The 12,118-nt window shown below is 54.2% G+C and overlaps 1 protein-coding gene across 2 annotated transcripts; it reads left to right on the top strand.

The window, feature by feature from the left end:
* Positions 1-1,561: 1,561 nt before the first annotated feature.
* Positions 1,562-10,694, top strand: TMEM161A (transmembrane protein 161A). 2 transcript variants are annotated; one of them, XM_084758109.1, is made up of 12 exons: positions 1,562-1,776; positions 3,220-3,323; positions 5,726-5,806; positions 6,103-6,200; positions 6,313-6,469; positions 7,213-7,364; positions 8,400-8,460; positions 8,569-8,712; positions 8,802-8,915; positions 9,032-9,206; positions 9,292-9,388; positions 9,747-10,694. In XM_084758109.1, the coding sequence occupies exons 1-12, from the start codon at positions 1,753-1,755 to the stop codon at positions 9,998-10,000; spliced, it is 1,461 nt and encodes a 486-aa protein (XP_084614235.1). In that variant the 5' UTR covers positions 1,562-1,752; the 3' UTR covers positions 10,001-10,694. The 2 variants fall into 2 exon arrangements, with proteins under 2 accessions (XP_084614235.1, XP_084614236.1); XM_084758110.1 differs by lacking the exon at positions 1,562-1,776 and adding an exon at positions 1,809-1,888.
* The last annotated feature ends 1,424 nt before the right edge of the window (positions 10,695-12,118 follow it).

Raw genomic sequence — 12,118 nt, 5'->3', positions numbered from 1 at the left:
TCTGGATGGGGTGCTAGGGGTGGTCGGGTGGTGCAGTGAGCTGGGGAGGGCGCTCACACAGTACAGGGCTTGTCTGTGCACATCTGGGTTCCATCCCCAGCAACGAGAACACAGACCAGGCATGGTGACAGATACCTGTCGCTTGAGCATTTTAGAGGTGGAGGCTGGGGGGATCAGAACTTCAAGGCCACTAAAAGCAAACAGAGCCAGAAAGCCTGTTCAGGGGGTTGAGGCCTTTCCTGTGGGACCTGCATTTGATCCCCTGGGGACACATGATAGAAGGAAAAACTGACAAAGACGTCCTCCGTCCTCCACACACTCACAAATAAATAAACGTAGTAAGAAGCCCTCAGCCCCGAGCAAAACAAAACAGGGCAGAAAGTTAGGTGGTTGGTTAGGAGTAAGTACCGCTGTCACAGAGACCCAGGTTCAGTCCCAGCCCTCTCCTCAGCCTGAGAGCAACCACATGCACCTTCAGGTTCAAAGGATCAGGCTCTCCTCTGGACTGGCACCCCTTGCCCCGCCCCCTGCGCACACCCACACAATACAGGGCCATACTAGCTGTGGTGCTCCCAGCACTAGGGAGGCAGAGGCAGTCAGATCTCTGAGTTCAAGGCCAGCTTGGTCTACAGGGTGAGTTCCAGGACACTCAGGAATGCACAAAACCAAGGCTGGACGTGGTGCCACATGCCTTTAATTCCAGCACTCAGGAGGCAGAGGCAAGTGCATCTTTGTGAGTTCGAGGCCAGCCTGGTCTACAGAGAGAGTCCAGGACAGCATAGCCAAGGCTACACAGAGAGACCCTATCTCAAAAAAACAAAAACAAAAAAGAAAAGAAAAACCAAAGCCCCAAAAGAAAAACAAAGGCAAATAAACAAACAAAACAACAAAAGAACCCTTTCCCACCCCCTCCTCTTTTTCACTTTTCTCTGTGTAGCATTCACTGCCTCTGAACTCCTTTTGTAGACAAGGCTGGCCTCTAACTCACAGAGGTCCACCTCCTGGCCCAGCTATGAAAGGAAGCTTGTTTGTTTTTCGAGACAGGATTTCTCTGTGTAACCTTGGCTGTCCTGGACTCACTTTGTAGACCAGGCTGGCCTCGAACTCACAGCGATCTGCTGGAAGTAAGTACGTATTTGTTTGTTTATTTATGGGTCCCATGTGGTAGCGTGCGACTCCCATGAGTTTAGGCCAGCCTAGTCTTCATAGGGAGTTCCAGGACAGCCCAGATGAGATTACATAGGGACTCAGTCACACACCGACACCCACACACCACACCCACACACGCAAGGCGGGGGAAGCGGGGGGGGGGGGTGGCGGGGGAGGGGGAAGAAAGGAAGATAAGGAAGAAAAGAGAGACAGCTGACAGAAAAGCGCCTGCTCTCGCTAAGAACTACAATTCCCGGCACGCATTGCGCACACCCACTGCTCTTATCCCGACGACTGGCTTCTCAGGATGCTCGTCAACAGGATCCGGACTCTAACTGGCCGAGATCTCCCGGTCTTTCCCGCCTCCAGCCTTGTGCGTGGGTGAGCCCCAGGCGCGGACATGGTGAGCAGGCCCCGTGGGGCCCCTCGTGGGAGACGTGCGGGGTCCGGCCGGGCGGAGGGAGGCACAGGGACCGCGGGGGTGGAGGAGGGCCTAGCGGAGCTGAAAGGGACCCCCCGAAGGCTTGGAGGGCGACTGGAAGTGGGGTGCAGTCGGTGGTGCGGGACGCGGTGGCGGGTGAAGCCCGGGCTCTCTGGTCAGGAATGGGGGAGCCCGGCTTGCAGCAGGTTTTGCTTTCTGACAGCGTCTCGTGTAGCGCAGGTTGTCCCAGAACGTCGCCGTAGCCTAGGGTGACCTCGAGCTTCTGAATCTCCTGCCTCCAGAGTGCTGGGGTGACAAGTGTGTACCACTATACACGGCTTTGTGTTTTCTCTTTAAGTATTTTATTTATTCCTTTACTATATTTATTTATTAAGTGTGAATGTTTTGTAAGGCCGTCTGGGCACCACGTGTGTGTCGGCTGATCTTAGAGGCCAGAGAAGACATGGAGCCTCCCGGGGACTGGAGTTAGAGAGGGTTATGAGCTGCCAGATCGGTGCCGGGAATGGTGTGGCCTGCACTCTTAACCACTGAGCCGTCTCCCCAGTATCCTCCTCCTTTTATTTTTGTTTTTGCCAGTTAAAAAAAAATTGTTATTTACAAAGGGTCTTACGGGTGGAGCTGGGCATGGTGTCCCCACATTAATCTCAGCACTCAGGAGGTAGAGGCAGGTGTATCTCTTGAGTTCCAGGACATCCCAGGGCTACACACTGAAACACTGTCTCTAAAAATCAAAACTAAAGTGTACCCCAACACACCTGGCTTACAGAATATTTTTAATGACCAGTTGGTTTTTAATATTAATCTGCATTTCATGTTAATTGGTTATAACGCCAGAACACTAGCAGACAGCCCTCATGGCACATAGTTTGTGTAATTAGATAATTACAGAAATTAGTGCTGTGTCAAGCAGGGAGCCTGGCTCAGCTGCCGACTGAAAAGCCTTGTGAAGCTGCGTGTGGAATTGTTGCTTAGGGTGTAGTGGAGAGCTGGGCAGCAATTCAAGGTGCACACTGAGTTCCTGACCACCCTGGGCTTTAGAACACCCCCTCTTGTTTGTTTGTTTGTTGACACAGGGTTTCTCTGTGTAGCCTGGGTGTCCTGAAACTCACTCTAGACCAGGCTGGCCTCCGACTCAGAGATCTGCCTGCCTCTGCCTCCTGAGTGCTGGGGTTAAAGGTACCGTCATGCCTGACAGGAAACATCCTTTAAACAAATAGTTAGCACCAGAGAGATGGCTCAGAGGTTAAGAGCACTGGCTGCTCTTCCAGAGGTCCTCAATTCAATTCCCAGCAACCTCATGGTGGCTCACAACCATCTATAATGTGACCTGATGCCCTCTTCTGGCCTGCAGGCGTACAAGCAGGCAGAGTACTGTATACATAATAAATAAATCTTTAAAAAAAAATAGTTTGATGTGGTGAGTCTGACCTTTAATCCCAACACTGGGGAGCCAGAGGCAGGCAGATTTCTGCAGGTTCAAGGCCAGCCTAATTTACATAGGGCAACCAGGGCCACACCCAAAAAAATGTGCAGGGAAAGGGTTTGGGGACTCTTATAAAGGGAGCAGAGGTCAGGACTGGAGTTACTTCAGGGAGCTTGAGAGTTTCTGACTGGAGCTGCTCCCTCAGGCGGTCCTCGGAGTGCAACTGGTGGTGACGCTGTTCGCCGCCACCCTCATGCACAGGCTGGCCCCACACTGCTCCTTTGCCCGCTGGCTGCTCTGCAACGGAAGGTACAATGCTGTTCCACTCCCCCCCCCCCCCCCCCCCGCCCCTGAGGTCCTGATTCTGTGTGGGTGTGTGTCCCCACATGTGGGGTTGTGCATGTGAGTGGTGAATGCAGGCCCCTGGGAGAGGCCAGAGGCATCAGGGTTGGACTTACAGGCAGTTGTGAGCTGCCTGATGTGGGGCTGAGAACGCAGCCTGGGTCCTCTGGAGGAGCCCCAGGTGCACTTAATTGCTAGTTTTGTTGTTTTTAGACAGAGTCTCAGACTACCTCAGGCTTCCTGTGGAAGTGTGGCAGTCCCTCTACCTCAGCCTCCCATCCACATTTTATTTTATTTTATTTTATTATCTGGTTTTTCAAGACAGGGTTTCTCTGTGCTAGCCCTGGCTATCCTAGACTCGCTTTGTAGACCAGGTTGTGCTCAAACTCACAGCAGGATTATCTGCCTCTGCCTCCTGAGTGCTGGGATTACAGACATGCACCACCAGGCCTGGCTTTATTTTTTAAAGATTTATTTATTTATTTATTTATTTATTTATTTATTTATTTATTTATACAGTATTCTTTCCAGCCTGCAGGCCAGAAGAGGGCAGTCTCATTGTAGATGGCTGTGAGCCACCATGTGGTTGCTGGGAATTGAACTCAGGACCTTTGGAAGAACAGTGTTCCTAACCTCCGAGCCATCTTTCCAGAACCTCCCTTTTAAAGACAGATTTCTTTTGAATTGTGTGTGTCACCTGTATGTCTGTGTGTGGTTTTTGCCTTTCCTTTTTTTTTTTAAATTAAAGATTTATTTATTTATTGTGTATACAGTGCTCTGCCTGCATATACACCTGCAGGCCAGAAGAGGGCATCAGATTGGGTTGTAGATGGTTGTGAGCCACCATGTGGGGTGCTGGGAATTGAACTCAGGACCTCCGGAAGAGGAGTCAGTGCTCTTAACCTCTGAGCCATCGCTCTAGCCCGGATTGTGCCTTTCCTAAGTGAGAACTGTCAGTTATAGATGGGTGTGGGCCACATAGCTTGGTGCTGGGAGCCAATCTAGGGTCATCTGCGAGGAGCAGGAACTTTTTAAATTTTTTTTTTTTTACAAAGTCTTGTTTTTATTGATTATAACAAATTACCATAACCAGGAACTCAAGCTTTTTTTTGTTTTGTTTTGGTTTTTTGTTTGTTTGTTTGTTTATGTTTTTGCGAGACAGGGTTTCTCTGTGTAGCCTTGGCTGTTGGCTGTCCTGGACTCTCTTTGTAGACCAGGCTAGCCTCGAACTCACAACAGTCCGCCTGCCTCTGCCTCCAAAGTGCTGGGATTAAAGGCATACGCCACCACGCCCGGCTAGGAACTCAAGCTTTTTAAAAAATATTTTATTTAATTTTAATTTATGTGCATTGGTGTGAGGCTGTCAGATCTTAGAGTTACAGACAATTGTGAACTGCCATATGGGTGCTGGGAATTGAACCCGGGTCCTTTGGAAGAGCAGGCAGTGCTCTTAACCACTGAGCCATCTCTCCATGCCCCGAGCAAGAGCTTTTTAACTAAGCACTGGGCCACCTTCCAGCCACCAACACTTTTTAAAACTTTCTTCTTCTTCTTCTTCTCCTTCTTCTTCTTCTTCTTCTTCTTCTTCTTCCTCCTCCTCCTCCTCCTCCTCCTCCTCCTCTTCCTCCTCCTCCTCCTCCTCCTTCTTCTTCTTATTTCATGTAATGTTTAGTGCTGCCCTGGCCCTCGTGTGAGCCAGGCTGTAAAGTTGGTTGTTTCCACTTTAAGTCGGCGTCGGTGGAAAGTGCCTTACCTGCTGTGTGCTGTGCCGTCTCCTTGCTCCTTTGAAGTATTTGTTTGTTTATTATTCTTTGGGGCATGGCATCTCTACATAGTCCTGGCTGCCTTGGAACTCACTTCTCTAGACCAGGCTGGCCTTGAACTCACAGAGATCCACCTGCCTCCACACGCCTGCACTCGCCGCTGCCGCCGGCCTTTGGTGTCTTTAAAGCACACCTCAGATCTGTCTTGACAAAAGAGCCTCCCCAACCCTACTCCTCTTCTGGCCTTTTATAATCTGGCTTTTTACTGTTCTTCCTGTTTTGGTGTCTGGCCCCGTCTGAGAATACCTCAAGAGTGATTTCTCCCCCACCACCCACCCCCAAATAATACCTGGGCCCCAGATAGTCAGCTTACAGATTTAAGGGTGTCTTAGATTCCTGGGCTCCTTGTGGCGGGATCAGGGCCCCCATCCCATCTTCCCAGAATTCCCCTAGCTATGGCCACACACAGGCACCATGGTTCACCTTCCCGCAGGGCTGCCCCTGCCCCAGCTCAGACAAAGCCCACTGCTCAAGTCTCAAGACCAGAATCAAGTTCTTTGCCTGGGGACTCCAGGCCAAACTTTCCTGACTTTCTTTTACCCTCAGTCTGTTCCGGTACATACACCCCTCAGAGGAGGAACTGCGTGCACTTGCAGGGAAACCGAGGCCCAGGGGCAGGAAGGATCGGTGAGTGGCCCCATGGAGCCCAGGCAGGGCTATGCCCTCTCGTCCGGTGACAGGCCTCACCTCTGCCGGAGGACATGGCAGCTCCAGTAGGGGACATGGCCTGCCCTCCAGTTTATGGTGCTGCTGGGCACGGTGGCTACAGTTAGCATCTTGTATTCCTTGCTGTTTGCTGTGTGCTGGCCCTGAGTCTCATACCTAAAGTGACTGAGGTGTTTCTGGGCCAGCACCATCCAAGCTCTCTAGGAGGCCCGAGGGAGATCGCTGTCCCTCACCTCTCACTGTCCCCATGTGCTCAGGTGGACAAATGGCCCTCTCGATGAGAAGCCACTGTCAGTGCCTCGAGACGCCCATTTCCAGCTGGAGACCCGACCCCTCACGGCTGTGGATGCCCTAGGTAACACCCAGCTCGGTGCCTACTCCCCTTCCCCATGCTGGGGTTAGCCTGTCCAGGAGGGCTGTGGGGCCCCCCAAGCCTGGAGCAGGCTGCTGAGCTGCTGTCCCCACAGTCCTGCGCTTCTTTCTGGAATACCAGTGGTTCGTGGACTTCGCTGTGTACTCCGTTGGTGTGTACCTCTTCACGGAGGCCTACTATTTTGTGCTGGGCCCAGTCCAGGAGACCAACATCGCTGTGTTCTGGTGCCTGCTCACGCTGGCCTTCTCTTTGTATCCTTCCCTGGGGCTCCTCAGCCCGTGGGTCTCAGCCCATGGATCTCAGGCCCCCAGCTTCCCCGACTCTCCAGCTTGCTGTCCATGAGTCAGCCACTGTGCCATAAACCTGCCTCAGAGTCAGGGCATGCAGGACATCCTGGTCTCACCCTCCATCACCAGGCGACAGGTGCGCATCACTGCACTGGTCACGCAGTCTGGTTCTCTTGGATTGGCCCCAACTGGGCGAGTTCCTTTCCCTCCAGGCCCCTGGGTTCACACATAGAGGCCGGGGCTCTATCCCAAGTATTGTTTTTGGGTTTCTTGTTTGTTTGTTTTTGTTCTTGTTTTGAGACAGGCTTTCTCTGTTTAGCCTTGGCTGTCCTGGACTCACTTTGTAGCCCAGGCTGGCCTTGAACTCACAGCGATCTGCCTGGCCACTGCTTTCCAAGTGCCACCAGGCACAGCTCATCCCAAGCGTTGTCTCTCTTTAAAAAAAAAATGGCTTCTGACTTTTCAAATGCTACCTCTGCATGGCCTTTTCACTGCCCGTCCCTCCCTAGGTGCAGCCACCGTGGTTTCTGATTGGCCACAGGCCCTTAGGCCACCTCCAGCCACACACCTCCAGCTCCCCTGATCCCACACCCCAAGTTTAAACTCCAGGCACCCAAGGCCAGTTCCTGCAGTGTTGTCTGTGCCCTTGAGATGGGGGTCAAGGAAGGGCCCCAGATTGTCCCTGGCTTTCTTAACCCCATCCCCAGCAAAGTGTTCCTCATGATGACCCGGCTGTACTTCAGCGCCAAGGAAGGCGGAGAGCGCTCGGTGTGTCTCGCCTTCGGCTTCCTCTTTCTCCTCCTGGCCATGCTGGTTCAGGTGGTGCGGGAGGAGACGCTGGAGCTGGGCCTGGAGCCAGGTAGGTGTGCCCCTGGCTGGCCTCGAACTCACAGAGATCCTCCTGCCTCTGTCACAGAGTGCTGGCTTTAAGATGTAGCTGTTATTACTATAAAGATTTATTTTTATTCAATACGTGTGGATGTTTTGCCATGATGTGTCTATGTGCCAGGTTGTGCAGTACCTGCCAAGGCCAGAAGAGGGCACTGGAGTTCCAGAGGCTGGCAGGCCGTAGTGTGGGTGCTGGGACATGCATGTGGGTTCTGTGATAGAGCAGCAGAGCTCTTAACTGCTGAGCCGGCTCCCTGGCCTCTGTTTTCTTTGTCTGGTTTTGTTATTATTTAATCATTTATTTTATGTATGCGAGTGCTGTGTTTCCATGCACACCAGAAGAGGGCATCAGATCCCACTACAGATGGCTGTGAGCCACCATGTGGATGCTGGGAATTGAACTCCGGACCTCAGTGTTTTTTCAGTTGTTGAGCCATCTCTCCAGCCCCTCATGGTATTTTTGGTTTTGTTTTGTTTTTAAGATTTATTTAAAATTGCTGTTCTGTGTATGTGTGTGTTTGTGTGTGTGCTCGAGAGTGCAGGTGCCATTCGAGCCTAAAAGAGGGTAAACTAAACAACTTAAAAGCTGGATACCCCAGAGCAACAGTTACAGACGGTTGTGAACCATCCCTACATGGGTCTTGGGAACCATGGCGTCCTCTTGGCCAGCGCCTTCTCTGAGCACTCTCCCTAGGCCTGGGTTCTGTTTTTGAAGAGTCTGATCCCAGCAGGGCTCCATGCAGCTCAGGGGCAGGGCACTTGCGCCATAGGATGCAAATAGAGGTACAATTAAAGTAGCTGTCTGTCCTGGGGTCGGGCCTGCGGAGCTCTGCGAGCAGGGCGGCCTGAGTTTGCACCCACGTAAACGGTAGGAATTGGCTGCCCACACCTGTGAAGTCCAGCACTGGGAGGCAGAGGCAGGCGGATCTGCAAACGGGAAGGCAAGGCAGCCTACCTTTCCAGAAACCAAAGCAGTGGACACCACTTGGTTCTCTCCTTCCCTCAGGCCTGGCCAGCGTGACCCAGACCCTGGAGCCTGTTCTGAAGAAGCAGGATTGGGACTGGGCGTGAGTCCTGGGGTGGGCGCGGGGAGGGGAGCATCCATAGCCCGCTCTTGCCCGCGGGCTGAATGCTGACCAGCAGTGAGCTTTTCTGACACCATCTCTCCTCCCCAGACTCCCTGTGGTCAAGCTGACCATCCGCCTTGGCCTGGCAGTGCTAGGCTCTTTGCTGGGCGCCTTCCTCATTTTCCCGGGCCTGAGGCTGGCCCAGACTCACCAGGACGCGCTGACCCTGTCTGAGGACCGGCCGCTGCTGCAGTTAGGCGGGTCTCGCCCCCGGGGTGGGATGGAGGTTGTGGTAGAAGCTGGTGTCAGGAGCCCGGTCCCACCGTGCTGCTCGCCCTCAGGCTGCTCCTGCACACCAGCTTCCTGTCGCCCCTGTGCACCTTGTGGCTCTGGACGAAGCCCGTCGCCCGGGACTTCTTGTATCAGGCTCCCATGAAGAACGTGACCTTCTCTCTGTGCGTGTTGGGGGACCCTGAGAGCCCTGGGGTGCCTGAGGCCATGAGCTGGGAAGATGGCAGCCTGGGGAAAGAGGGCTCCCCCAGCTTCCCTATCTGCTTGGCTCTTGTTGCAGGCCGTCAGAAGGGGCCTTCGACTCCCTGCGCCTCTGGGTGCTGGTGGTGCTGTGTCTGCTGCGGCTGGCGGTGACCCGGCCCCACCTGCAGGCCTACCTGTGCCTGGTCAAGACTCGGGTGGAGCAGCTGCGCAAGGAGGCGGGCCGTATCGAGGCCCGCGAAATCCAGCAGCGGGTTTGCACCCCGGGTGGCCTGGTCGTGGGGGGTCCCGTCCCTGGGAAGACCACCCCTCTGCAGCCTCCGTTATCTCCCCCGGCAGGTGATCCGGGTCTACTGTTACGTCACGGTGGTGAGCCTGCAGTACCTGACGCCGCTCATCCTCACTCTGCACTGCACACTGCTGCTCAAGACCCTGGGTGCGGGGCTGGCGGGGGTGGGGGGCTTGGGGGAGAGAGGAGGCGGGGCGGGGGCGGGGCCAGCAAATAGAGGGTGGGGACAGATCTGGTAAGGGTGGGACCTTCCAATAAAAGCTGAGGGTGGGGTCTCTGAGTGAGGGCAAGGCAGGCTGTTAGAGGTGGGGGCGTGGCCTGTTAAGGGTGGGGCCGGCAGATGGAAGTGTGGACAGGGTTTGGGGAAGGCTACAGGCAAGACCTTGAGACAGGAAGGTTGGAGGCGGGGTCAGCAGGTAGTGTGGGCGGGGCCAACAGACTGTAACTGCGGGTGTGAAAGCCTCCTGACTCCCACCGTTCTGTCTCACTCACACCCCCCTTGCAGGTGGCTATTCTTGGACCCTGGGCCCAGCTTCTCCCCCATTGGCCTCATCCCAGCCCTCAGACACTTTGATCTCTGTAGACACAGGAGATGAGGCCCAGCAGACTGCGGCCCAGGTCGCAAAGGTCCTGGGTGGCCTGCTCACACCCCCTTTCCTCCGTGGCGTGCTGGCCTATCTCATCTGGTGGACTGCTGCCTGCCAGCTGCTCTCCAGCCTCTTCGGCCTCTATTTCCACCGGCACCTGGCAGCCTCATAGCATGACACTTTCTGGGGTGCTGGCATCTGATCCGTGCCCACCAGGACTGGAACTGCCCCCTGTGTGATGACCCTGGTAGGGGTTGGAACTCCCTACCATCTCTCTCACCTCAGTGCCTAGATCATGGACTCCTGGAATCAGTCTCCCCTGGGCCTGGAGGCCATGGGCCCAGTGTGTGTGCATGCGCGTGCACATGCGCGGGTGCAGGATTTCATGGGGGGGGTGGCTGCTCTCAATAAAAGGGAGGGGGCACTTTTTACAGAAATATTCCAGAGGCCGGAGAAATAAGCAGGGGAGACATGGATGGTAAGAGTGGCCGGGGAGAGCAGTACTAGGAAGCAGTAGGAAGTTGGAGGTCAGAGGAGGAGGAGAGAGGTAGGGGTGGGGCGCCAGCCCAGCACCCACACAGCCCTCACCAGGAGGGAGGCTGAGGCAGGAGGATTAGCCTAGACTAGTAACAAGACCATGACTCTTGAGTGTGACTGCCTATGTGCCTGCAAAGCTGTGAGGATAGCTGCTGTCACGTATTTCAAGGCCTTGGTACCTGAGGGTCACCCCCAACCCCAGGGTTGTCCTGTTGCTGTGACTCAGTGTGTGCGTGCATGGGTGTGTTTATGAGACTTGCATGGGCTGTGTGACCCTCTCACATATGCAAAATGTGTACTGAGAATAAATGAAAAAATGTAGGGCTCCAGTAATGCCTCGCCACACTGTCTGTGGGGACCTGTGTGACCTGCCCCAGCTGTCTGGAGAACAGCCATAGCCTTGAGCCTTCAAGTCTCATCCTGGGGAGAAGGCACCTGGTCTCCATCCACGAGTGTGACTGCCTATGTGCATGTGAGCGCGGGTGCACAGAGCAGCATCACTCAGGTCCTAGCCTTCTGCCTTGAGACAGCACCTCTTGTTCACCCCAAGTCGCTCAGGTTAGCTGTCCAACAGCTTCAGGGAGTCTGTGGCCCCAACCTGCCACAGGAGTGCTGGGATTACAGACTTTATGTGGGCTCTGGAGACTTGAACTCAGGTCTTTGTTACAACAGGTATGGCTGACTTGTGTGTGTGGTATGAATCCACGAGATTTCCTTGACGGTCTTTCTGTAGTTTCTCTGCATCCCAAACTGACCCTAACAAGGGGCCGTAGGAGCTTATGGATGGTCCATGGCAATCAGGGATGGGCAAGAAAAACATGATGCCCACAGGGGCACAGAAGAGCAGACAGTGCCAGGAAATGAAGGCCTGCTCTTTGGGATTCCAGAGTGTAGGGCACACACTGATCTGTGCCCACCAGGACTGGAACTGCCCCCTGGGGCCCACCCCAGACACCCCACTGAGGGCCGCCTGGGGCCAGGGCTGTTTCCAAGCAGAGGTTCCTAGGCTTGTGGCCGAGCATGGTGGGGCACAGCTAATGACTCCAGAGGCAGGCCAGCGTTTTGCATGAATTAGAAGCCAACCTGGATCGTATGTCTCAGATATGTAAAAAAAAAAAAAAAAAATCTACAAGACATGTTGTTATTGGCAGATTTAGCTGCACGGTTACTCTATTCCTGGGTCTTTGTCTTTTGGGGCCTTTTGTGTGATAAGTAAGTGCTCTACCCCTGGGCCATGCCCCAGCCCTCATGGGGTGGGGTGGGGTGTCTAAATGCTCTACTGTCCAGGCCAGCTCTCCATCTTTGGCTATCAGTTTCATTCCTGGTAGCCTGGGTCACACTGACATCTATGAATAGAAAGATGCACACAGGGCTTGGACAAGGATAACCAAAGGGCTGGAGACATGGCTCCACGGTGAAGAGTACTGGCTAGTCTGGCAGAGAACCCAGGCTCAGTTCTGAGCACCCACATGGTGCCTCATGAGCACCTGTGCCTCCAGCTCAGAGGATCTGTTGTCATCTTCTGGCCTCCTCGGGCACCAGGTGTTCACAGGCACTCATTCATGCAGGCAAAGCCCCACACACAAAATCCTTTTTTCCCCCTTCTTTGAGACATGGTTTCTCTGTGTAGCCTTGGCTGTCCTGGACTCACTTTGTAGACCAGGCTAGCCTCGAACTCACAGAGATCCTCCCGCCTCTGCCTCCCAAGTGCTGGGATCAAAGTCGTGCGCCACCACGCCGGGCTCCCACAAAT

Source organism: Acomys minous (assembly GCF_964271855.1).
Source record: "Acomys minous genome assembly, chromosome: 15".
Lineage (NCBI taxonomy): Eukaryota > Metazoa > Chordata > Mammalia > Rodentia > Muridae > Acomys > Acomys minous.
This window is presented reverse-complemented; position numbering and strand designations above follow the sequence as displayed.

What these genes read in the sequence shown, in the direction of transcription:
- TMEM161A (XM_084758109.1), top strand. Translation starts at nt 1,753, where the DNA reads ATGGGGGAGCCCGGCTTGCAGCAG. An exon ending in GGGAGCCCGGCTTGCAGCAG is followed by an intron (nt 1,777 to 3,219) that starts GTTTTGCTTTCT and finishes CTGCTCCCTCAG; the next exon opens with GCGGTCCTCGGAGTGCAACT. An exon ending in AAGCAGGATTGGGACTGGGC is followed by an intron (nt 8,461 to 8,568) that starts GTGAGTCCTGGG and finishes TCTCCTCCCCAG; the next exon opens with ACTCCCTGTGGTCAAGCTGA.